A 25,911-nucleotide genomic window follows, 5' to 3' on the forward strand; every position below is an offset into this window, starting at 1 on the left:
GAACAGCCTATGACAGCTTGTGCAAATGATGTAATGCTAGTATCCTGTGTCTCACTAGCTGAACAAACTGTCATTCACTTGCCCGGGGAAAGAACAGAGAGTTCTTAGAACAATGACTTGCACCGGTCCCTTTGCTCACAGCACGGTCAGGGTGACCTGCTCCTACCTCACTACTCTCCGAACCATTCTCCCTCAAAGGGAAAAGCTCTCCACTTGGTCTCAGGCAAGGGGGAAAGGGTCTGAGAAAAATGGCAAATGAATACAGAAACTAGGGAAAAAACCCAGCAGAGAGCATACAGCAGCATCAGACTTCTGTCCTCACCTGCAAGTCTCTTCCACCCACTCAAGGCCCCAGAGGCAGCTGACCCTGGCAGGGAAGAGGAGGGGTGGGATGGAAAGATCACAGATGCTGCGTGCATCCCCCTGATACCCACTAAGGGCTGCGGTAACAAAGCGAGCCCAACCATGCTGCCAGCTCTGCCCAGCCAGAGGCACGTGACAATCCCAAAGAGCTTGGTTGCAAGAAAAGACAACTTCAAAGCCTGTTACTTAGCCACTCCAAGTTAGGAAACACAAGAATAAATGCTGCCTGTACAACCTTAATTTGTCCCCTGGGCAGCCGTGTCACTAAATGCACTGATGATCATGCTAGCCAGTTTCAGAGGAGCCTGCCTCATTTAGGAAGGCTATTGCTCAGGAAATGAATCAGGGCTGTGTAATGACAAAGTCTGTTTTTAATAGGATCCCAACCTCACTGTCACCAAAGCCAAGAGGCATGTAGCAAATAAAGATTTCTCTACTCAGAATAGTCAGCGCAGAACAAACTGCTCTATAATAGCTCCTTGTGTGGACACCAACCTGGAATAAAAGCCACTTCTATTCCAGAATAGCTGGGGTACTCAAAGCAGGCAGGTATTGCAGAACAGAGCCAGCACAGGGAAGCAGCCCAGAATAAACCGCTGCTTAACAGCTACTGGAGTCAAGTTCACCCAGCAGGCAGCTCAAAGCAGGAGCCCACAAGTCAGGTTTGGTTAAAAGAGCTGAATGCCATTCCAGACACTGGTTCTAACAGAGCCCTGTGTGGCCCATGTGCCAAGCCTCACAGGGGCCCTCTAGCTATACAGTCGCCCACCTGAGCCCGTTGAGTGCTCAGCTATAACCGAAGCTAAAAGGAGACATGAATACCCAGCATCTCTAAAACGACACACTGTGACAGGGCAAGAAACACAAACCTGGGAATTAGGGAGGCCCACATTTGCCCAGGCTCAGAAACTGACTCACTGGGGCCTTTGATAGGCACTTTTCTGTTTCTTAACCTGTAAAACCAGGCACCTCATGACCTCAGCTTAGAGAGGTGCCTAACACTGCAGCACAGACATCACCCTGGGGCACCAGGCATGTGTCCAACCATGAGGCACCCACAATTAAAGGGATTTTGCAAGTTCTAGCTCTAATTTCCTTCCATCTCAGACCCTTCCCATGCAAAAACTTTTCCTACCCACAAACATGTTGCAAAAGCAATTAGCACCCAGTGAACTCTATTAACAAGCACCACAGAGAAGCCAAGGACTAGCTGACCTCCTGAGGTCCCTTTCAACCCTCACATCCTAGGATACTATGATTCTAATAATTCCACATTCACAGGGAACACACCAAATAAGGCAGGGACTCATGTACTGGGCCATCCCATGTCCCAGCAGGACACGGCCGTATGGAGAAGACAGCCTGTGCTCATGTACTGAGGGCTGCATCAGAAAGCAACATGCAAGGAAGCAGAGATGGGGTTTCATGCAAACACCTTCCTCCACAGCACAGCAAGGGTGTGTCTGGACCAGGACAAGAGTGTGTTTTGCCTTGTGTTCACAGACACAAACTAAAATCCTAGTGAAAACAAGGCTGCTTGCTGTCTCACCCTTATGAGCAGGTGGAGGTCTGTGGGAAGTCTGAGTTTACCTGGGCCTTGTAACATGTCAGAATCACAGCTGTCGGGTTTTGCAGCCTGCCCAGCAAGGCAAGGCAAGGCAAGGCTAGGCTAAGGGGAGGAAGGAGGAGGAAAGGACTCCATCACCAGAGACCTGTTTCTGTGGACTACAGCAGGGAACAATCCCTGGCCTATGCAGAGCACCTGGGTAAGTCCTGCCACCTAAGCAGAAATTAGCTCTGGGCCTGTTTCCTAGCACAGGACAAACAGTTGTACCAGTCAAAGGGATGGGGTGGAAATATCATGTTTCAGCTGTGCCCACTTTGCTCTGTCTGCACACTCCTATCCCACAGTAATCACAAGGTAAGGTAGGGCAGCCAACCCCAGAGTGAAAGTGAGGGCAGCTCAACCTCAAAACCTCTAGGACAAGTAGCAGACGGGTGAAACAGTTACAACGGACAGCTTGATATGCACTCATGCACAGCATGTTCCCCCCAACACAGGGGGTTTAAATCAGTGTCACTGTGAACCTAGCCACACCACAGTCAGTGAATGCAAGAGCCACAGCAGAAAGGTGGCAGGCTCTCCATGACTGGAAGATCTAGGCCACAGGGGAGACTTACAGAAGACCAATAAAATGCTGATGTGCAGCAGTGGGGAGTAGAGCAAACTACATGGAAGCCAAGTTCACACAGACTAGCCCTGCCTACAAAGCTACATCTGGCTGTAGCAGCAGCTTCCCAGCAACCCTGCAGCAAGGCAGAGCCCTAATTACAACCGACAAGCCTGCAGCTGACGGAGCCAGATGACAGGGACACGCTCAGGGTCAGATGGTCTCAGCTGTCACAGCAGCTGAGAAATGCACAGGACAGACTAGACTCCAAACACTGAAGGGTGCGACAGGACAGGAGGAGCAATGCCCACACATGCCCTCCCCCCACCCAGCACGTTGGGACCAAAGTGGAGACAGGCCCAGTAAAGAGACAGGGACGTCCTCATTACGCAGACAGGAGAGGGCTGAGCATGGCAGAACCCAAGGCAGTCTCCTTCAAGGGATGCATGAGCCTGTGGTGCTTCTGTGGTCACCAGCCACCCCAAGGCACAGCTCTCCCCACAGGAGTTAGACCCAGCAGCTCCTCCCTGCTCTGACCCAGCACAAGCACAGGTCCACACTACCCTGCGGAGGGCTGCACAGGGTGGGAACAGGCCCACAAAAACGAGGACAGATGAGGCCTGCCATGGAGCCAGGCACAAGGAGGGTGGGACTTGCCACCCAGAGGGACCAGGTCGCTCCCCCACGAGGTCTGAGCCCTGCTCCTGCCCCAAGGGAGAGCTGTTGGGTGCTGGGCAGGGAGCTCCATGGTCCCCCTCCTCCTGCCCACGGGCACCCACCTCCTCACGCCTCTTTTGCCAGCGCCCACAGGGGGACTCCTCCAGGATCTCAGACTCATCCTCACTCTCCTCCTCCTCTTCTTCCTCCGGCGGCTGCGCAGCTGGGGCCGGAGCTACAGCTGGCGCCACGGACGTTACCGGCGGGGACACTGACGCCAGCCCTGCGCCCGACGAGGACAACTCAGGCTTGGGGTCCGAGCCACTGCCAGTGCCCAGGGGCTTGGGCTCACCTTCTGACATGTTTGTCTGGCTGCGTCACCTGTGGCGGGAGGGCGAGTCACAGGGTGCGGATACACCCTAACACTCCTCCATCCCAACCCCCACCGCCAGATCTGCCCCCTCCACCCCCTTAGATCCCCCCCCACCTTACCTCCTGGCCTCCACACTTCCCCCCGCCCCGCCTTAGACCCACGCCCTCCTGGCCCCCTGGTACCCAGACGTGCCCTGGCCTGCCCCGCCCCCCGCCCGGCCCGGCCCGGCCCGGCCCGGCCCGGCCCGCGCCGATGAGTGACAGGCCGGAGGGGGGGGCGCGGGCAGGAAGGCCACCGAGACCAGGCCTGGCCCCGGGGAGGTCAAGGGGGGGGGGGGGGCCACAGCCCGCACTCACCGGCTCGTGCCGGCGCCTCCGCTCGAGTTAAGACGTCTCCGAGAACAACCAACCGCCGCGGCGCTCAACGCACCCTGCTGGCAGCGGCAAAGGGGGCGGGGTGGGGCTCCCTGCGGCTAATGACCGCCCGCGGACCCTGCGCTTCCGCCTTCTGATTGGAGAGAAGCCGCGCAGAGCCCGCCTCTCCCCAAGCAGACTAGGGTGCGCACGGGGAACAGAGACGGGGTGCGCCGCGGGGGCGGGGCCGACCCAAGGGGGGCGGGACCTGTCCGGGGGGCGGGACACGAGCTGCGGTACTGCGCACGCGCAGGGTTAAGGCTGCCCTGCCGCAGTGCGCAGGCGTAGGGGAAGTGCAGCGAGGGGTAGGGCTCGGACGGACGTTACATTTATGACGCGGTGGCACGTGCCTATACGCATAGACTTATATAGATAGTTTAATAGTTTGTAGGGTCGGAAGGGACCTAAGCAGATCATCTAGTCCGACCCCCGTGCCATGGCAGGAAAGAATACTGGGGTCAAATGACCCCAGCAAGATGTTCATCTAACCTCCTCTTAAACACCCCCAGGGTAGGAGCCAGCACCACTTCTCTTGGAAGCTGGTTCCAGACCCTAGCTGCCCTGACTGTGAAGTAGCGCCTCCTGATAGCTAACCTAAACCTACCCTCTGCCAGCTTGTGACGGTTATTCCTGGTCACTCCTGGCGGTGCTCGGGGGAACAGTGACTCCCCCAATGCCTGTTGATCCCCCCTAACTAGTTTATAACAGGCCACGAGATCCTGTGATCCTAGATATAGATGTGCGTAGATATATGCACACGTGTCATTTTATATATATGTATGTATGTATGTAGGAGCCCGTGCTGAGATATATATAAAAAATATGTGTGTGCGCACGGTGACCTAACGCACCCCTAGTGCAGACCGTCCCGGAAGTGGAGAGTCCTCCAGGAGCTCCCCGCACTCTATGGCCGCTCCGTGCTCCCAGCGCTTCCGGCCGTTCCGTCTTCTCCGGCACCAGGGCGCCGCCTTCCGGCCTCGTTTCGACTGCACAGCCCGCGCTTCCGGCCGCTCTACTTCCGGCCGCGCACTCTGTGGTGGGTGGTTCCGCCTCCTCGCTGCGCGCCGCCCGCCCGTGGCCCGCGCCGTCCGCGCCGCGGCAGGGCCCCGCCGCCCCCCGCCGAGCCCCGCGGCGCCATGGGCGCCTACCTGTCGCAGCCCAACACAGTGAAGAGCTCGGGCGACGGGGCCGGGCTCGGGCCGCGCCCGCTGCACTTCGGCTTCAGCGCCATGCAGGGCTGGCGGGTCTCCATGGAGGTCGGTGCCTGCGGCCTGCCCGGGGGGGAAGCGGGCCTGGGGGCAGGGGCCGGGCTGGGCTGTCGGGGGAGCAGGGATTTCTCCGTTCCCAAGAGCCAGAGAAGAGCTATGCTGAAGGACGCTTCTTTATTCTTTCTCTGCTCGGAGCCGTGCATGACGGTTAGCAGCCCATGTGCCCGCTGCGCTGGGGTTCATGTGCAATGCACCGTTTGCGGTGGAGATGCTTACACAGGAGTTGCGCCGCACCCAGGCTTGCTCCTGTGTCATTGGGGCCTGTGGACGGGTACGCGGCGGCCCACAGACCACGTACCCAGGTTACAAAGGCCAGCGAGCAGTTCAGAGGCCTCAGGATGCCTTCAGTAGGCAAGAGCCTTTGGTTGCTTGGAGGCAACTCAAATCTGTCATCGTAGTTTGCCACAAGGGTCCCGGAAGGGTGATGGTTCGTGAACTTGTTGAAGGCAGCCACTGTTGGTCAGAGACGTGCTTGGGGCAGGGTTATGTGCCCTGGCCAGCAGCTGCTGTGTCTGCCCAGCCTGGCTGGCTCTGTTGGAGCAGCAGAGGGAAGTGTTGAGGAACTTCCCCAACATGGAGGAGGTGTTGGACCCATCTCTTTCCAGAGGTTTTGGCCTTTTTGTGTAGCTGCAGGTCCGAGGAGCCCAAGCCATAAGCTGGAACCTCCTCCTAAACCTGCCCGAGGCAAAACAGGACATCTGTGCCCAGGAGAACCCAGGGGTTTGCATAGCTTGCTTTGAATAAGCTGCTGTTCAAGCTCCTGGGTTTATCCTGGCTTGCTTGCGGTGTCCCCCTCTCTGCTATCTGCAGGGCACTCCTTAAAAGTGACCATACATATGCCCCCTGTGCTCTCTTTTGTAGGCTCTGCCTCAACTCCCTGTATCACTAAGCTGAGGGCAAGTCACGTGGTGCATCGCACTAGGTTACATTGGCATCATCATGGCTTTTCCTATCACTGCTTCCAGTGCAGTAGCTGCCTGGGGCAAGGCACTGTACAAATAGAGGACCACCAGGTGCTTCTGGTCATGGCCTTGGTCCAGGGGCAGTGTTCAGCATTAGTAATGGCCCACAAAGGAAAAATTGTCAGACCTTGTTTCCATTTTTCTGTTTCTGGCAGTTTTCTTCAACAGAAAATCCTGACTCGTCTTTGTGTTACATGGATGGCTTACTTCCCACAGAGGCGATGGGAGCGAGGGGCCTGGTGTAGGATTGTGATGTGAAGCGATTTTGCCCAGGGAAGGGATGGGCTCTCTTTCACAGGAGGTGTTGAGGGGGAGGTTGGACAGCAATTAGGGATGATCTAGGCATAACAGTGCTTGTGTTCTACTATGGGGATTTTCCTGACTTCTGGGCTTTGCTGGTTGCCCCTTCCTCCCCTTTTCTGCTACATGTTAGGCTGGTTTTTAAGCCTTCCCCGGAGGCACCGGGTGTTGGCTACAGCCAAGCCTGGGAATTTTGACTGGGCTGTGCCAGTGCACCTGCTAAGACCAAAGCCAAAGGTTCCTGGCTAGAGGGTCTTGCCCCTCTGCTCAGGGTCAGACTGATGCTGCACTAGGATCAGAAAGGAATGATGAACGTGACCCGACAATGCGAGGTCACAGTTGGAAGGGCTAACTGTACCTTGTCATGCATCCACAGGTGCATCTTTAGCAGGGACAAGGAGGTGATCCTCCCCCTCTACGCGACACTGGTCAGGCCACAGTTGGAGTACTGTATCCTGTTCTGTGCGCCCCACTTCAGGAGAGATGTGGACAACATTAAGAGGGTCTAGAGGAGGGCCACCCACATGATCCGGGGACTACAGGGCAGACCCTACAATGAGAGACTGCGGGACCTGAACCTGTTCAGACTTCATAAGAGAAGGCTGAGGGGGGACCTGGTGACAATCTATAAACTCACTACGGGGGACCAGAAGGGTTTGGGAGAGACCTTGTTTCCCCTAGCGCCCCCCGGCATAACAAGGAATAATGGCCACAAGTTGTTGGAGAGGAGATTTAGATTAGACATCCATAAAAACTACTTCACAGTTAGGGCGGCTAGGATCTGGAACCAACTTCCAAGGGAAGTGGTGCTGGCTTCTACTCTGGGGGTCTTTAAGAGGAGGCTTGATGCCTACCTAGCTGGGATCATTTGAGCCCAGTTTTTCTTCTGCCCTGGCAGGGGGTCAGACTTGACGATCTATAAGGTCCCTTCCGACCCTACTTCTTTGATTCTATGAATTTCCCCCCGGTCAGGTTGGTACGTACTGGGGGGGTTTTGCCTTCCTCTGTAGTGAGGGTCATGGCCTCTACCTGGGGTCTTTTGAGCGTATACTGATGACGTTTCATAGAACCAGGGCGTTGGCTGCCACAAATCCTCTGCTTTCCCTGTGGCAGGTTCAGGTGTTAGGTCTGTGTTGTGTTGGGGTTCGTGGTAGTCTTACGTAGAGTTTAGATTATATTTTGTGTGGTGTGTTTTGCACAGGGCTGATCCTGCCTCAGACTGGACTGCGTGACCTCTGTAGGGCTCTTCCAGCCCCACTGCTCTAGGATGCTGTGATTCATGTCCCTTCTGTGTCCAGTTGGTTTTGTTACCCTGCCCCCCAGTTGTGAGAGCAGGGCTCTGGGCTAGAGATTTGACTCCTTTCTCCTGCAGGTAGGAGCTGAGAGTGCCCAGAGTCATCCAAGGTTGCAACGATTCTGATGCTTTGGCATGAGCAGCACACTTGAGGGGAGAGAAGTGTCCCTTTCACGCCTCTCTGCTTCACCATGAACGTAAAGCAGCAGCAAAAGGCCCCAGCCTAAGTGTTTGTGGCCTTCCAGCATTCATCCTCACACGCTATCGCATCAGCATAGAGCAGCAGCCAGTTAGACATGTTGTTAGGGGCCTGTCCTGAGGCCTGGCCCCGCAATATGTCTGCGTCTCAGTCGCATCACACTTGAGGGACCCAGGTGCTCCTGCTACATGGGCTCACTGGCTTCTCCCAGCTCCCCCCATCGAGGGCTCTGGGCTCCATGGGGGGCTGACTGTAGTGAGCTGCTCTGGCCTTGCCTCCTTTTGGGGCTGGGTAACCAGGAGGCTTTACAAACCTGTCCCTGGCTGCATGGCCAAGGCAGGCAGACTGTGCCCCCAGGGGCTGGAGGCTTCTCCCTGCTTCAGACTCATCTCCCTGATGAGTCCTCAGTTGCTTGCTTCAAGGGGTTTTTGAGGCTGCAGGGATGTGACGTGACCCAGTGGCTTCCTGTCACTGACATGGAAAAGACTCTGGCACTGGGCCATTTCCCCCTGGCTCGGGAGCTGGGAGATGTTTGTGTCATCTGCACTGTGAACCAAGCCTCCCTGGCCTGGACAGCACGTAGGGGCCTGGGGCTTGGCTGTAGAAGGCCTGAAGAGCAACTACATGCATCTGGGTCACCTGGGGCAGCCATCCTCTGGGCTTTCTGGATTTCATTTTCCTGGACAACAGACAATAACGGGCTGGGAGTCCAGGTGGGAGACAGAGAAGCCCAGCTTGTGGTCAGCTGTGTGGCTCTCTCCTGTGCTTGGAGGCATTTGTGCAGTAAGTCCGGCCTTCCAAGGGCTGAGTGGCGTTGCCTGGGTCTGTACACACAGGGGGCAGGTGCCCAGCCCCTCTCTGCTGTCAGGTGTGGTACTGAGTGCAGTTTGCTCTCTGCCATGATGCCTTCTGGCACTGCTGGGGAAAGTTGGCCTGTGTCATGCCAGAGGTCTAGCTGTTGCAGTAGTGGTTTGTCTTCAACACCTGTTATGGAGGAAAAGCATCCAGAAGCTGATGCAGAGCAACCTGCAGCTGTAGTTGGGAAGAATGTGTCCTTGGGGGCAGGAGGAGTCGGATAGAGTGTGACGTGGAGCCGCTGACTCACTGACAGCAGAGGGAAGGTCTCTACGCAGAGGGTGTGCAGGACCTGTAACGCTGCCTCCGCAGCAGCCCAGAACCAGGAGCGGGGACAGGTGATGGGGCTTGGCAGGTCCCAGGAGCATGCTGCTGAGTGGGTGCGTTGCAGCACCTATGGAAAGCCCAAGATTGTTCCCTGGGGTACAGGGCAAGGGGAAAGGCTCACACAATCACAAAAAATAGGGCAGCAGAGAGAGACCAGTAGCTGCCGATCTTCCTGCCCCACAACAGAGCTATGCAGTGACAGTCAGTTCAAGAGGTGACAAACTCAAAGCTGGCCAGAAGACGTGCTTTTTCACACCATGTGTCACAAGCCTGTGGTGTGTGTGGCCCTGGCGACTTCCTGTGATGAAGAACTTTGCCGGGCTCAAAAGAGGGCTGGTGGTTTCCTCAGCTGATAAGATGTCCAGCATCTGCTACAGGCAATGGAGGATAGATTGGACAGAGCAGATGAGCCTCCAGCCTCAGCCTATCTACTGACCTCTGGCTGCTGGGGCTGGGGGTGCAGCAGAGTGTGGGGTGGGGCCCTCACCTGCTGCTGGGGGTGACCCAGGCCAACAGCTTCACCAGGCATCCTCCCTACATGGGCCTGGTGACAGAGCAGAGCTCGCGAGGCAGGCTGTCCCTGCCCAGGAGCCTGCATGGGGCAGAGTGGCAGGGGCACAGCCAGCTTCCTCTTTCTCACTGAGCTCTGTGTGTGTGTCTGCTTTGGGGTGGCCTGTGCTAAGACTCCTCTAGTTCTCTCGAGTGCCAACAGACCCGGGCGAGGTCCTGCTGGACCGGACACCTCACATCACTCCCTCAACTCCCAGCAGGGTTGGACACCAGCAAGCTTTTCCCCAGCGGCCTGAGCCCAGCAAACTGCTTGAAGGGCCTCAATCAGCGTCTACAGCACCATGTGTTCATGCATGGCCAGAAAGCACATGGTAGAAAGGGGTTGCGTCCTGAGTCTGTTGCTGGGGGAGGCCTTTGCCTCATTCCTCCTTTCTTGCCTTGACAAAGCCTGGTGGTCCTGGCCCCCTCTGGGTTGGGAGAAGTGGGCTCTGTACTGCAGCCTGCTCTCTGGAGACTTCTTTAGCTGCTGTGGTCTGCTCTGCCCCCTTCCTCCCTGTGAGCAGAGGTCTTTGAAGGCATTCCGCATCTCTCTTCTTCCCCTGCCAGGAGAAGGAGGAGAGTCTAGCCGTGGCTTTCCCGTTAGACTTTATGGGCCTTTGGTCTCTTTATCTTGCTGTAACATCAGTTCTGCTCTGCAGTGAGGTGGGGCTTGTGTGCTCACAGGTCCCTCCTTGCCCAGCCCTGGTGACCCCTGCGGTCCCATAGCAAGCGCTGGCTGGGAGTGTGAGTCAGGATGCTGTTTGCATTAGAGAGTGGTGCTTCTCTGATGCACTCATGGGCCATGGTGCTGCTCTCCCCTATGGAGTGTGGGCTTTCATTGTGGCCTCTGGAAGCCCCATTGACTTGAGCAGTGTGATGAAGAAAGAGACTTCAGATGCTGCAGCCTTTTAGGTGTCCCAGGGGTGCTGGTCTGCTGTGGATGCGGTGCCTGCATTCAGTTGGCTCCGGCAGAGCTGCTTCAGAGGGCCGCATTGTGACACACAGGGCCCAAGAGGCGTTGGTATAGGGAGAGCATGTCCAGAACTGCAGGGGAGTCTGTGTTTCACATGTGCCTTCTCGGGCTGAGCCCTGGCCTGAGAAATGTGATCCTGGCTAGGCATTTCCACCTCAGCTCTGGCCCAAGCATCCTGAGCTGGGTTTATGAGGCAGGGAGCCCTGGTCCACTGCTCTGTGGTGCTCTGCTCACCCCAAGCTATCAGTATGCTTCTTGGGCCCTTGAGAGATGGACCCTTGCTTTCTGCTGAGAGGGTTGGTGGATACATGGACGATGGGCAGGACTGAGATACTGTGTGGAAGCAGCAGTTTGTTCATGCTTCTTTAATGCTGTTTGGTTTTTGGTTAGCACCTCCTTTGCACCCTGTTCAGAGACTGCTTGGGAGAAGTCCCCATAACATACTCCTCCCTGCCCTCCAGCTGGCCACATGGCTGAGACTAGCACTCCCCTCCCAGCTAAATATGGCATGCCTAGTGGAGCTCAGAGAGGGGATGGGCTGTGCACTGCCCTGGTCTCACTGGGCTGTGGGATGAATGCTGCCTTCTGCAGTCTCTCACCAGGCACATCTGAGCCTGGCACTGGGCAGCAGGCCTGAGTTCAGGGCTCTGTGAAACGGGAACACACCAGCAGGCACATGGGCTCCGGGCTGGGCAGGGTGCAGAGACCCAAGCGAGTCAGGTTCACCTGCAGGGAACCTACCAGTGTGATTATGGCACTGTGGTTATGCTGGGGACTCTCCATGCATAGGCAAGTTCTTGGTGTCTGTGCCTCTGTACCTGCCTGCACCACAGGGTGATAGCACTGCTACCCTCATGAAGCAAGAGGGTAGAAAGGCAGAGATGGTCCCATCCATAGCCTGCTGTGCAGGGGAGGTTGAGGCACTTGCACAACTGTGGGAGGGAAGGAGGGAGGGAGGGGTGGCTGGGCTGGCCTTCTAGTGCAGGGGAGCTGCCTGAGGCTGAGGGTCTGCAGCCTTCTCCTTGAAAAGCAGTGGTCCTGTGGTGAGCTTCCCCAGAGGGCATGTCCAGCAGGGCCTAGGTTGTGTTTCAGGCACTATTCTGTTGCTCTTGCTTTCCCTCCAACTTTGCAAGGAAAGAAATGCTGGTATTTGAAGAGTCTGTCGAGGCAAGTATGAGCTGTCCCAGCAGTTCCCCGTGGGGACCCTGGGCACACCTGACTGTATGCTTCTCTTTCAGGATGCACACAACTGCATCCCCGAGCTGGACAGCGAAACGGCCATGTTCTCAGTCTACGATGGACACGGAGGTAACTGATCCTTGCTCTTTCCAGGGAATTGGGCTGGGAGCTTCTTCCCAGCAGTCTGCCCACCTCAAGAGGTCCTGCTGCTGCACAAGACTCTTCTCTGGCCGAGTGAGTCTGTGAGGCCTCCAGAAGGAGGGTGCTGGGCTGGTAGGGTTGCAACTGGATTGGCGTTTCCACCCTCTGACTTCCCAGCGGGTATGATGCACATCCCATCTTGTAGAGCGTGGGTGAGATGGAGCTGGCTGCTGGCATGTACTTGCTCTAGATGGCTGCCATTGAAGCCTGGTCTCTCATGGTCCTTTGTCCTTGGTTGTCCTGGTGGTAGTGGAGGGGCCTGGTCCCTGGAACTGCTGTCCCTGCTCCACATCCCCATGTGCCAATACTGTACTGATGGGACTGTTCTGTGTTTTGGTCTCTATCCAGTTTTAGCTGGCCTCACTACTCCTCCCTCCCCCCCTGCTTCCCCCAGCCAGGCCAGTACAGGATCTTCACTTCCCTGGAGCTGCACTTGCAGGAAATGCCCTGTCTGTTGTTTTGGATGCCAGTCAGTGCCTCCTGGCCCTGGGCAGCATGGGGTTAAAAGCTGGATCCACGCAGCACAGAATCATGCTCTGGAAATGGAGCTTGCGATACACTCGAAGCAGTGACATTTGCCTGATCCCACGCATGGGCTGAACCCATGCCCTTTCTCTGGGTATGTGCCAGGCTGCCTTCTCCCTCATGCCTGAGCCTCTCGCAGGCACCAGTTCCTTAATCCACACAAAAAGAGCATCACTTTCTGACTTGCCAGGAGCTCTGTGGTTGGCTGCTCCCGGACTTAGTATGTGGGGCCGAGCTGGGAGTTGGGGAGGTCCCCAGTGAGCATTCATGAAAAGACCTGAGCAGCAGCTTTGGCCCCTCCTTTGGGCAGTGCCTCAGTTTAGGCCACCTGCTCTCAGGAGGCATTGGTTGCAGCCACCAGGCATTTCCTCTTTCCTAACTGTTCCACTGGTCTCCATCCTGCTGATGTTTCACCAGGTCAGGCTGATCTCCCCCATCCCTGGGGCCCCAGAGCCAGTGCCCCTCAGAACACGGCCTTTGGTTCAGTGTTGTGCTGCTCCAAACCACCTACGTTGTGACAGATGTTCTGGATGCACAGCCTCTCTCTGAGATGCAGAGGCCTCCTAGGAGGTAGAGATGGGCCCATGCAGCATCTCCAGCTGTCTCCTGGAAAGCGCCTGTCTTTGTGCCAGTCTTGCTCTGAGGCTGTCGCATTCCTGCCTCCCAGAGGAGCTGTGGGTGTGTGTGTAGGATGGTTTTTTCCCAGGGGGTTGTCTGGGTTTTCCCCAGCTGAAGTTACGGGCTGTGTTTGCTTTCCCATGGGTCTCCTTATGAATGATGCCTCTGGCTTCTGGGCAGGATTCCTGCCAGCACATCAGATCCCATCCACATGCTGTTTGAAAGACCCAACACTGATCCCCTCACCCTCCCAGCGCCCCTCCCCCTACCTACAACTCTCAGGAGGTCTCTCATCACTAGGGCTTTTTCTCTGAAGCAGTTCAAGTTTAGATCAGTGATCTGAGCAGACATCTGGAGAAAGGAGTGAGTGCTCACTGAGCCCTGAATCTGGGTAGCACAAGTGGTTGAGTCAAGGCCTGATGGATGGTTATGAGGTGGTAGGAACAGAAATAGGGTGATGGCGGCACAGTGGCCAGGACCATGCATCCTGTGGACACAGAAGCCAGCTCCGCTCAGAAACACCCGGCACCGCAGGCTCTGGCTCCAGAGCAGCTGCTGTGATGTCAGCCTGAGTCTGCAGACAGGTTGGAGCAAGAATGCATGTGCCCGCAGCCCTGGCACAGCCCCATCTCTACAACAGCCGAGCCCCTGAGACACCAAGCTGTGGGCCTCTCTCCAGGACTCAAGCTTTAAGCAGGGGGGGGAGTGAGATGGGCCTGATGTTGGGGCAGGAGGGTCTTGAATTTCTGCCTGTTCCAGTACAGTGGGGTAGGGCTGCCCAGCCCACAGCCGTGATTGTGCTACTGATCCTCTGCTTGACCATGATGGTGGTATGATCGCGCTAGGAATTTTTAGTGGTAGAGTGTGGTGACCAGAGCAGTGAGATGGGCAGGCAGAGTTGGAGCGTGGACAATGAAGAGTGTTTGCTTGGGGTCACTGCTCAGGCAGCAGCTGTCTGGGTGCTGTGTTCTGCATGCATGGGCAGTCCCTGTCCCTGGGCTGTCATGGATGTGGGGCAGAGCTCATGTCCCAGCCCAGAGGCCAGCTGGACAGTGGGCCTGGACCACATCACTAGCCCCTAGGAGGATGTGGGGAAGGGTGGGCCTAGCTACAAGAGCCGCTGACACCAGATTACATGTAGCTGCCAGAACACGCAGCATTGCACCCCAGCCATGGCTGGTAGAGAGTAGGGCCGAGGCAGGGCAGGTGCTTGCTTCTCCAACCCCATGCCTGATTACACATCTGCTCAGCATGCACTGCTAGGGCCAGTTTGGTGGCACTCCTTGTCAGGGCCCTCTCCCAGGTGGATGCTGATTCAGCCCATGCGGCTGGCTGCCCTCAGGGCCAGCTTTAGGGCTGGGATTGGCTGTAAGGTGGCTGTATCTGGGCTGTCACCTTATGGCTTGGTGCATGGGGATCGTCTCCTCCATCAGGACAAGGGCCCTGCCAGGGTGGCTTGAGGAACACAGGCAAGTGAAGGTCCTCAGGAGAGTACGCTTTGCCTGGAACCCACTCCTGTGATGGGCTGGACCAGCGCTGTGGCAGCTGTGTTGTTCTCCACCAGTTGTGAGAGGAGGGGGCCCCTGGAGCCCACCCCATCAGGTCTGCCCTGGGCAGTGGCAGAGATTTACAGATGACCTGTGATGAACCAAGTGTGGGTGAAGATGGCAGGACGCTGATAACAAGCCCCTCAGCCCTGCAGCTGGTTGGCCTCCAGAGATTCAGCAGAGCTCTGTGCTGTGGCTGTGCTGGAGGCAAAGGACCAGCTCTTCCCCTTGCCGTGGCAACTGCGAACCCCATTGCATCACAGTTGTTGCAGGAGGCCACATGTGCAGTGAGTCTGGCTGGGCTCTGCTCAGCCACTGACCTGGGGCAGGTGCCAGTGGCCATGTAGGCAAGACTGGCCACCCCAGGAGAGGCCGCCTGCTTCTGTGGGAGTGGAGGGAACTGCTGGCATTGCCATGTCCTGCAAGCCATGTTGTGGTCTTAGCCCTTCTTGGGCATGCTGAGCTCCCGGTTAGAAGGGTTATCGGCACCTCTGAGGCAAACCAGGCTGCTTGTTGCTTCAGGCAAGCGGCCTTTGTCCAGGGAGTCGCCGCAAACATTGGCAATGTAGTTAATTATCGACCAGCATTGCCCCAGAAGGGGCCATGTGAGAGCGTGGAGAAGGCTGAAGTGAGACGCTCATCCAAAGATCCAGGTGCCCTTGCTCTTCTGGACCCATGCCAGGCTGGTGGGGCCTAGAGCTCACTGGTGGGTGGGGACCAGGTGTCTGTGTGGGCAGAATTAATTCCATTGGTGCTGTGAGTCTCAAAACCCTGCTGTCTCCACAGCCCCAGGAGGGATTGGGGCCAAGGCCCGTGGGTGGGTTTGCTTGATCTCCACAGACCTGTGGCAGGTGGGAGAGCTCCAGGGTCCAGGAGGCCACATGCTGTGTTTCTGGCCTGCATATGGGACCATGGCTGGGGCATAATGTTCTCTGAACCCAGGCAGCCCTAGCTATGGGTCAGCAGGGTGGCTAGTAGGCGAGCTGGAACTGGGACTGCTTGAGGTTCAGCCCAGACTGGATGAGGCAATGGTAAAAGTGGCATCAGCCTGTGATGGGGATGCATCTGCTGCCCTTCACCCCAGGGTGATAAGGAGCCCAGCTGCTTGGCAGCTGTGTTAGCTGCTGCTTCCTTGTGCTGCCCCAACTGCCATCAGCTCGTAAAGGGGCAGCAGCTGGCATGCTCTTCTCTGTGAGGCCTCCAGGACTGGCAGTTTGCTCCCACCGTGGTCTGCGATGTTCAGTAACAGCTTGAGATGGATCCATGCCAAGACCCAAGGAAGGTGTAAGGCATTTGCATTGGTGCCTCTGGTTTCCTAGCTGAAGGGTGCAGTACAGGGTCTGATGCCTTAGCAGTGCTGCTGCCTTTCTCACTAAACTTGTAGGGTTGACACTGACAGATGCCATCCCTGAGATGAGGCCTCTGTCCCATGAACCCCATGGGTCAGTGTTGGTCACATGCCCCTTTCAGTTTCTTGCTGATTAGGTCCTGTATTGGCTGGTCTGGGGGCTGGCATCAGGCTGATGGCCCTGCCACTTCCCTAGTCATCCTTCTTACCCCATCCAGATTCCCGGCACTTCTGTTTCTCTCTCAGAAAATCCTTATTCCCTTCCCTAGCATTTTCCTGCTCCTGTCCCTGGGGCAGGAGCTGAGTCGGGCCTGACAGCCAGTGTTCTTGCCCACGTTTCCACGGTGACTGCATGCGCCTGGACAGAGCAAATTCATTGACCGTTGCACGGGTCCCCTTTGTCAGCAGCTGCTTCCCTCAAAGCATCTGCCCCTCACTGACTGCCTGCTCCACCCTCCCTGCCTGTAGGCCTGAGGGCTTCCTGGTACCGTTCTTCCTCCAGTCCCCTGTGCCCCCAGGGCTGGGCTCTCAGCCTCTCCCTGTGGTTATGCTGGAACAGGGGCAGGTCCCACATCACTCCAGGCCCTACCTTTTTCTATTGTTGTCTTTGCCCCCTACTTTTCACCCCTGCTTCTGCTGGATGGTGGAGCAGGGCACTGAGTCCCACCTTAGCAGAGGAGCATAGGCTGATGTGGTACTGGTGCCAGCAGCCTGGCATGGGGGCTCCTTCCCAGTCACGCATCGCAAATTGAAGCAGGATCAGGATGGAGCTTTACCTGCATGCCCGGAAGTACATCTCCGCTGCATAGGTATAGGGCTGGGCTCAGCTGCCTCTTGCCACTCCCCCACCCCAGTGGGACATCCTGCCTTGGCCCTGTGGCTCCCACCACTACACCTGACATGTTATGCAATGAAGTGGTGAATCATGCAATCAGTTTAGACCGGCCACACTTGCAAAGTAATTATCACATAGTAGTAATGTCTCTCCAGCTATAAAAAGAGCCAACCAGCTATAAAGTTTATGGCTGAAAATGTGTAACAGCTCTGTAGCTGGCTTCTGTCCAGCTTCTATTTGAATGTGTGGCAGAGCTCTTAGCTGCACTGGCCCCTTCTTTCTCTGGCAGACTCCAATCCTCTCCTTCTCCATGCCCAGCTCAGTCACCCGCTCCATGCCGAGGCTGTACCCTGGCCCCCTGCACTGTTCTTGGCCTCCCCACTGACCCTTGGTTACCAGGTGCCTCTGCACAGGCCCTTGCGTCTTGCGTTCCACCAGGTCCGTTCCATCACCTGGATGCCAGTGACTTGCGTCACTGCATCTAGTCCAGCTCCTCCAAGTGGCTTGTCTTGGGGCTGGGGTCCCCTCTGGGGGGGCCGGGTGCCAGCTGTGTCATGTGATGACTGGCAGTCCTGCTCAGGAGCAAAGCTCAGATTTATACCTTTGTTTTTGGCTTTTCACCTGAGTGACACCTCCACACTCTGCAGTGCCTGGCCCTGCCGAGACCTTCCCACATCTCCTCCAGCCTCCCTCTTCCAACAGGGCTGTGCTTGTCGCTGGGGCTGTAGTCTCCCGTAAGTGCTAGTGGCCTGGCTTCCCTTGGCAGCACCTGGTCTCTGCTGCAGGGCTCCGCATGCTTGACCATGGGAGCACAGCTCTTGCTGCGATCACCTGTGGGATGCTTGATGGGCTTCTCCAGGGAGCCCTTAGGACCTGGCCAGCCACAGCAGGTTCAAGTCCCTCAACATGCAGGGTCTGGTGGGTCGTGATGTTAATGGGGTTACCAGCCAGGCCTGGCAGTGCAGCAGGGAACCTGCCAGCAGCTAGTGCCCCACGACCCCTCACCAACACATGCTCCTACTTATAGCTCCTAATTTGGGGCTGGCTCGTGTCTTCAGTGGTCCCACTGGGCTGGGTCATGCTGTGCTCACTGCTGAGGAAGGAGCAAGCTTTTCAGAGTCCCTCTGCTTCCTTCCAGGGGAAGAGGTCGCCCTATACTGTGCCAAGTATCTCCCGGGGATCATCAAGGACCAGAAAGCCTACAAGGAAGGCAGACTGCAGAAGGTGAGAGTCTGAGCCCCAGAGTGTGAGATGGGTCTTCTGGGCCGTAGTCCTTGCCCAGCTCCTGATGCCCTGTGGGGTCTCCCTTCCCCTGCTCCTTCCAGCTGAGCTTCCACTCTCCAGCTCTTGTTAGCAGTCTGCTCACTAGGTGTTGGCCATTGCGCCCTCAGCAATAGGAAATCCTGTTTCCTTGTAGCTGCCAGGACTTAGCGCCACTGTCTTGCCCATGCCCTGTCACTACATGGCATGCCCCTGCTCTCTGTCACCCATGAGCTGCCCTGGTTCGTTTGCAGTCACCTGGATCGGGACAGGGATGGGGATGCTCTGGGGCACTGGGGGTAAGGGAAATGCAGCCTTTTTTGGGCAGCCCCTTAGCTGTGGGCTTGAGGGCTTCAGGACAGATGCAGGAAGGTTTTGGAGATGTTGGCTGTTGGGCTGCAGCTCAGTTGAGCTGGACACCCTTAGCAAGGAGGGTATTCCATGCACCCCCTGAAGTCCTGACCCATCCCCTCCCTGCTCTGCTGACCCTCTCCCACACAACAAGTGCCCCAGAAGGGCCTAGCCGCAGGCCATCCCCAGCATGTGGGGGAGCAGAGGGGAGGAAGCAGGAGCTCTGTTTCCACCCTGTGCAGACCTTCCACCCCTGTGCCCGTCTCTAGGCCCTGGAAGACGCCTTCCTAGCCATCGATGCCAAGCTGACCACCGAGGAGGTGATCAAGGAGCTCTCCCAGATGGCTGGGCGCCCCCAAGACGATGAGGATGAGAAGGATAAAGTGGCTGATGAAGATGATGGTAAGCACAGGAAGGCACCAGGGCCTCTATCGGGCTGGAGGGCTGTGCTGGCTGAGTTAGCTTGCTGCTTGGATTGCAAACCTGCCCTGGCCTTGCTTGCGTGCCTTTGGGGATAGCTGCAGAGAGGGTATGTGAGAGGTCTGGGCAGGAAAGACACCCCTTGCGGTGCTAAGAGGTGCCAGTGGCCTCTCCTGCAAGGGGGCGGGCGTGGCTGTCAGTCCCCCCTCTGGGCTCTCACCTTCTTCCTGTTGGGCAGCAAATGCAGTGTCCCACCTTAAACGTCTACCCAAGCAAGACGCCAAGAGCTGGCTGGGAGATGAGCTCTCTCAAGGGCAGGAACACAAGGCAGTGCCAGGCCGGGAGTTGTGCTGGGAGGATTCAAGGGGATGTTGCCTAGAGTAGTGTTGTTCTCTGGGAAGACTGAGCCCGCTACAGGCCTGGTGGCAGTGGTGGAGACGGTCCTTGCTCCCTCTGTGCCGTGCACTGGGTGCTGCCATTCCCCTCCCTCGCAGCTTGTACAAATCAGTAACTACTCGGTCACATTGCCCCACAAATGCTAGGATCTGTGGCCTAGCCCCGAGTCCAGAGAGAAATGGGGGCACCCGAGACTCCGCAGTGAAGTGCTAGGGTTTTTCCTGGGCCCTGTTCGGAGCTAGAGCCCTACGGCTCAGCCTCTGCTCGGCTGGGTGTCAGCAGGCAGGTCTCTGTGAGAACATGGTCTGTGCAGTGTCCCAGTACTTGGTGTCCACGGGCCCCAAGCCACCCAGGGGTCTGAGACCTGTGCAGCTCGGGGGAGGGGGTCTCCTGCAGCCCCTATCCCAGCTCATGACTCCCTCACAGTGGAGTGCAGGAGGGGTAGTTGCCTTCGCCCTGTTCTGTGAAAGCAGCTCGTCTTGTGAAACCTGTAGGACGCAGGCGGGTAGTTATTGGGCAGGCCTGGAGGCACTCCGGGGTGGCTGCCACGCACACAAGACCTGTATGTGTCCATGTTGAAGAGTGAGGGGCTCCCTCCCCCACCCCCATGGGCTGCTTGACTGAATCTCTGGCACCTCTGCATGTGTGCACATGCTGCCTGCATGCCACAGCACAGCTGAGAGACCTGTCCTGGGGACCCGCCCTGCCCCTTGCCACCCAGGCGAGGCTCGCCCTGCCAGCAGCTCTGGGGGCAGTGCAGTGCGTCCCACGCTCTGACCCCTCCATGTCTCTGGCAGTCGACAACGAGGAGGCCGCCCTCCTGCATGAGGAAGCCACGATGACCATCGAGGAGCTGCTGACCCGTTACGGGCAGAACTGCACCAAGAACCTCAAGAGCAAGCCGGGCGCAGCCGGGGAGGCGGGCAGGGAGCACGGCGGGGAGGCCAGCATGAACGGGGAGGCCACCCCCGGGGAGCTGGCCGAGCACAAGGAGAGGGACAACAGCAAGCCAGATGAGGAGGCCACAGGCATTTCCTCCACCTCAGACAGAGCTGGTGCGGGGGGCGACAGCTCTGCAGCTGGGAAAGTCGACCTGGGCCAGGGCGAAGAGGCGGTCACCTCATCCACTGGGGAAGCTGGGCCTTCCTGCTCCTCCACAGGGAAGCTCCAGCGCACCACCAAATCCAAGTTCTTTGAGGACAGCGAGGATGAGTCGGATGAGGCGGAGGAGGAGGAGGAGGACAGTGAGGTAGGAGCCAAAACACGGGGCAGATGGCCCACAGGCTGGGCAGGGTCATGTCTCCTGCTGGGAGCCCCAAGCCTCAGCTCATCCCCCAGCTGAGCTGGAGGTGAGACTTGCCAGCAGCTGCCTGCACTGGGGTCCTCTAGGCGTGGCGAGGATGCATTTGGATGTCCCAGGGGTTTCAGTGGGTTCTGTGGCCTGGCCAAATGCCTGACCCTGCCAGCTGCTGGGTAACCATGGCATCTGACTGTGTGCCCTGGGGTGGGAAGGCCTGCCACCCATCCTGCTCCCCCATGAGGACGGTTCCTTTGAGCCAGGGCACGGATCTGGTGCCACAGCTGGAGCCATGCTCCTCTTCCTGGCAGGAGTGCAGCGAGGAGGAGACTGGCTACAGCAGCGAGGAGGCAGAGAACGAGGAGGATGAGGATGACACAGAAGAGGCGGAGGAGGACGAGGATGAAGAAGAAGAGATGTTGTTACCGGGCATGGAGGGGAAAGAGGAGGTGCGGGTCCTGCTCCATGCTCTGGGCTTCTGGGTGGCGGCACCAAGCTGAGGACAGGGCTCCAGGGAAGCTCTGGGAGGGGGGCATGGGCACTGGGGTTGCAGGGCAGCTAAAAGCTTGCTCACTTTCTATCCTGAGGTTCCTCAGGCTTGGGGAGTAAGTCTTGGGGCCCCTGTAGTTCACCGGTCTCCCACTGACCAGAGGCCCAGGGCCGCGTCTTGCTGGCCTGCAGCAGGGGCTACAGAAGGCTCCATCCCTCCCTTCATGGCCAAGGAGAGCACAGCTCCAGCCTTGCCTGCATCTGGGGTTGGAAGCAGATGTGGGGAACTGCTCTACTGCCACATAACGTGGTGTGCTCCACTCCTGCTCCTGTGCCCCCACATTCCACACACACACATACACCCCCCGGCCTCGCATCTCAGTGGTGTGGTAGCAAGGTGTGCTGTGAACACTTGTAGTGGTTTCTATCCCATCCATGGCCGGTGCTGGCTCCTGCAGGGCCCAGGGCACCACGTGGGGCCTGTGCCTGGCAGGGAGTTCTCAGCTAGCTCCTTGTGCCCTGCAGCCTGGCTCTGACAGTGGGACGACGGCTGTCGTAGCCCTGATCCGGGGCAAGCAACTGATCGTGGCCAACGCTGGGGACTCCCGCTGTGTGGTGTCCGAGGGCGGAAAAGCCGTGGACATGTCGTATGACCACAAGCCCGAGGATGAGGTAGAGTTGGCCAGGATAAAAAACGCCGGCGGGAAGGTCACCATGGATGGGAGAGTGAATGGCGGCCTCAACCTGTCCCGAGCAATCGGTGAGTGAATCCAGGAGAAGGGTGTGGGCTGAGGGACTTAAAACAGTATGTGCACTGGCTGTTGCAGATTCAGCAGAAAGCAGCTTTAGATTTGTGTGTGCAGATTCAACATATCCCCATATCTCTCCGTCTCATTGGGGCAGGGTCATTGAGCAAGCGCCCTCCTGGGCCAGGATGAGGCCCTCCTAGGAGCTGACAGCTCTGCCAGAATCCAGCTCCGTTTTAGGCAGGAGCCACCTGCTGATTTCCAGCCTCCATTTATTTCTGTGCAGCTCATTCCTCAGCTGAAAGGGTCCTTCCTCCTACCAGTTCCTTGTTTATGCCTGTACTTGCCACCCCTTGGGCTTTGCTCCATTGCACCAAACAGCTCAGGAAGGGCCCAAGCGAAACTGTGAGTGCCTTGGTGACACCTTGACTCAGCAGGCAGCTGCATTCCAAGCAAGCAAGTTGTCAGGAGAGCGGGACTATTCCAGGGTGGGTTAGGTCTACAACAGGTGTAGCATGACACAACCCTGTTAGACCCTGCTTGCCTCTGCGGTACCGAGGCTGAGATTCTGTGATCACCCCTGAGAGGCCTGAGAAGCAGCAAAAACAGTCTGTGTAATCAGAGGAGGACGATGGGATGGGGGTGGCAAGAAGTGGCATTTGGCACTTGGTTTGATGCAAAGGGTCCCAGCTTCCCTAGCCCTGCAACAGTCAGACAGGTGAGTTCCCCTGACCTGGCTGGGCCCAGTGACCAGGGGCTTGTTCCTGCCTCAGGCATAGCCCTGCCAGTGGGGCACTGGCTCTGGCTTGGGCCCTTGGCATAGCTCCTGCTCCTGTGGGGCACGTCCCCTGCTGTAGCAGGCTCCCAGCAGTGGGGTTGTTGCTTGTGGGAAGACCCCAGATTTTGAAAAGGGGGTACAGCTGGTGTGGCATCACATGGACCACAGCATGTTTTCCTTCAGTTAATGAGAACCCAGAGGCCCTGCTAATACGCCAGGGCCGGCTCTGTAGACTTCAGTTCAAGTTCAAAGTGAGAACCAGTATTGGAACTTGGGCTCATTTGCTGGTTTGTATATAAAGTCTGAAAAAACACAACAGTAGGCAAAGAACAGTCAAAAGAGATTGTGTTCTTAATCCTGCAGGTGTTATGGTTAAATGTACATCTTGTAGTTAGATTTGTCAAACAACATCTGGCCTTCTTGAGTGTCTTGACATGGCCTCCAATAATGCCTTGTCGGCCATTTCTATGCCTGAGTTAATATTGCCCCACTTGAGTTCAGGTTTTTAGCTAGAGCTACAAACAGCCTGCAGGGCAGTGAAATAGAAATGAGACATGACCAGGAACAGCTGCCAGACAGCAGAATTGCAGAGAAAGGAGAGTTTGAATAGCGGAACACCAAGACCTATACAGAGGAGAACAGGTCGTTCACACCTGTGGAAGGAAGAGAAATTAGCAGGAATTGAGGAGATGACAATGAGCCATGATGCCAGTGGACTCCCATTGTGCTGCCTGGATAGAAACGCCACTGTACCTCCAGGCAGTTGGTTTAAACCGTGGGTAGCGCAGGGATTGGAGGAGGTGCAACTGCACCACTGCCTGCCCAGATCCACCCCTCCCAGTGGTGGCTGTAATGTGTGGCCGTACTGACCGTCCCCTCTCTGCAGGTGACCACTTCTACAAGCGAAACAAGAACCTGCCCCCAGAGGAGCAGATGATTTCCGCCTTGCCGGACATTAAGGTGCTCACAATCAATGACGACCATGACTTCATGGTCATCGCCTGTGACGGGATCTGGTGAGCAGTGGGAGTGCATCACATCCCACGCAGTCCTTCTCCGGGGCAGGGGGGGCTGGGAAGCGCGGCTCCCCTCCTTCCCCTCTCCCTCCCCCCAATCCATCTCCAGCTGACCCAGGTGTCAGGTCAGGGCCCCCAATGCCTAGGGCCTGTCAGAGACTGCCCTTCCCCTGAGTGGCTGCTGAGGGGCAGAGAGCATTGGGAGCCAAACCCTGCCTTTTCTGTGCTGCTCCTCTTCTGTCCTCCACTGCCCAGCAGCACCTACTCTCACATCAGCTGTGGTATGGCTGGGCAGAGCTGGGCAATCCCAGTGCCCCTTGGGCAGCTGCTCTTTCTGCTCCTCTTCTGGCAGGAACGTCATGAGCAGCCAGGAAGTCGTGGACTTTGTGCAGTCCAAGATCACCCAGAAGGATGAGAACGGAGTCCTGCGGCCTCTCTCCGCCATTGTAGAAGAGGTAAGCAGCTTGCACGGGCTCCCTGCATTCATGGCATCTGGGTCCTGGTGGTATTTGAGGAAGGTCACTTAAAGGGGTCAGATGTCCAAGTGCAGGGAAGCACATCTCCTCTGCTGCTGTTGCCACCTCCATGGGTTGTCCTGACTGGACATGTGTCTGGAGCCCAAGGCTCTCCCTGCCCTCGAGGGTCTCAGCACTGCTCTTGCCCACCACAGTACTTCCATCAGGCCCAGCCAGCTGCTGGCAGGTGCCTTGGCCACCTACTACAGGATCCAGCTGACCTGAACGAGGGGCCTTCTCTGTGCTCTGTTAACTGGCCTCATCTCTTCCCAGCTCCTGGATCAGTGCTTAGCTCCAGACACCTCCGGGGATGGCACTGGCTGTGACAACATGACCTGCATCATCATCAGCTTCAAATCCCGCAACACACAGGTCCCCGCCCCCGAGAGCAGCAAGCGGAAACTGGAGGAGGAGGCGGCAGTGCTGGCGGCGGCAGCAGCAGAGGAGAACGGCAGCGACAGCAGCAAGAAGGCCAGGCTGGACTAGTTGGCCGCGCACAGAGACTGCCAGGCGCTCGCCAGACTCTCGTTTCTTAACCGCGCTGAACTCAAGACGCCCAAGTCTTGTCCTTTTTTAGCCTTAGCAGAGGCCTCGTTGTCTGTGTCCCGGGCGGGGTGGGCGGGGGGCGGTTACCAGGGCATGTCGCACTGTTCATTTGTAACCATTCCAAAGGGTGAGCTGAGAGTGGAGCCGCCGTGCGGGCAGCCCTGGAGCGGCGGGCATGAGCTGCCCAGGATGGGCATCCCGCTGCTGTCTCCAGGCGGCTGCGGCCGTTGCAGCGCCCGCGAGCGGCGCTTCCGTGCGAAGGGAAGAACTCTTTCACTGGAGGTTTTTTTTAATCTGCACCCCTTTTTATTTAAGGCCCTTCCTGTTTTTAGTGGTGGAACCCTCTGGCTCTGGTGCTGCCATCGCACCTCACCCTGTCCACTTTCGACTGATACTTTTTCAAACTAAATGCCCAGAAAACCCAGCTGCGCCGTGGTTGTCGCTTCTTTTCCAGCAGGTGGGAGGGAGCAGGGTGCGAAGCTGGGACACCCCTCCCTTGTCCTGTGGGGCAGGGACAAGCTCCCTGATCTCAGGTTTCTGCTGAGCAAGGATGGAGAAAGGCCTCTTTCCCCCCCACCCCCAGGGCCAACACCTGTGCAGCATGTGGAACGCAGGCTGCCCCATGGGGCTGCAAAGGAATTATTTTCCCCTCCTGTTACTGGGGGTGGGGGGAGTCATTCACCTGGGTGCTTGGTACGGCTGAGGCTGGGGATGGGGACTGGACTGTCCTGTTGGGACCAACCTTGTAGGGTCCTGGCTGGAGGGTCTTGCCCTCCTGCTCAGGGTCAAACCAAGGCTGCACAGGGCCAGGGTGTCATTTTCACAGTAAATTGGACAAGGACATGTCTGGGAGGGTTTGGATGGGGCTGGTCCTGCCTAGAGCAGGAGCTGGATGAGCTGAACCCAACTGAGGGCCTTGCCAGTCCAGCTGCTGCAATTCCCCATCAGCGCTGCAGCTGTTCCCGGCTGGACGGAGGCACTGAAAAATGACCTGGGGTTGGAAGCTGCTGCCTCAACTGCCCTGCCTCACTCCTATCCTTAAACCCCTGCTGGGGGCTGGGCCCTGGGGCCTGCATGAGAAAAGGCAGGCAGCAAGAGGGACCTACAGGTCCCAGTGGCGCCTGCCCCCCCCCCCCCCCG

General features: G+C 57.4%; 2 protein-coding genes across 2 annotated transcripts in view; one reads left to right on the plus strand and one right to left on the minus strand.

Moving 5' to 3' along the window:
• NRBP1 (nuclear receptor binding protein 1) overlaps positions 1-4,069 on the minus strand; it is a 56,548-nt gene extending 52,479 nt beyond the window's left edge. The window contains exons 1-2 of the mRNA XM_090031289.1: positions 3,921-4,069; positions 3,314-3,572 (exon numbers count right to left, since the gene is read on the minus strand). Coding sequence (XP_089887415.1) covers positions 3,314-3,553 — 240 coding nt within the window. The 5' untranslated portion in view covers positions 3,554-3,572; positions 3,921-4,069. The remainder of the gene's footprint in view (positions 1-3,313; positions 3,573-3,920) is intronic.
• A 924-nt stretch (positions 4,070-4,993) lies between these two features.
• Positions 4,994-25,195, plus strand: PPM1G (protein phosphatase, Mg2+/Mn2+ dependent 1G). The gene is made up of 10 exons (XM_090031288.1): positions 4,994-5,233; positions 11,943-12,012; positions 18,096-18,181; positions 18,838-18,970; positions 20,182-20,633; positions 20,993-21,130; positions 21,696-21,930; positions 23,581-23,710; positions 24,063-24,165; positions 24,499-25,195. Exons 1-10 carry the CDS (start codon positions 5,114-5,116, stop codon positions 24,709-24,711), a joined length of 1,680 nt encoding a protein of 559 aa, XP_089887414.1. The 5' UTR covers positions 4,994-5,113; the 3' UTR covers positions 24,712-25,195.
• The last annotated feature ends 716 nt before the right edge of the window (positions 25,196-25,911 follow it).

Source organism: Crocodylus siamensis, chromosome 1 (assembly GCF_052110815.1).
Source record: "Crocodylus siamensis isolate JL-2025a chromosome 1, ASM5211081v1, whole genome shotgun sequence".
Classification (NCBI taxonomy): Eukaryota; Metazoa; Chordata; order Crocodylia; family Crocodylidae; genus Crocodylus; species Crocodylus siamensis.

What these genes read in the sequence shown, in the direction of transcription:
- PPM1G (XM_090031288.1), top strand. Translation starts at nt 5,114, where the DNA reads ATGGGCGCCTACCTGTCGCAGCCCAACACAGTGAAGAGCTCGGGCGAC. An exon ending in GCTGGCGGGTCTCCATGGAG is followed by an intron (nt 5,234 to 11,942) that starts GTCGGTGCCTGC and finishes CTTCTCTTTCAG; the next exon opens with GATGCACACAACTGCATCCC. An exon ending in AGGAAGGCAGACTGCAGAAG is followed by an intron (nt 18,182 to 18,837) that starts GTGAGAGTCTGA and finishes GCCCGTCTCTAG; the next exon opens with GCCCTGGAAGACGCCTTCCT.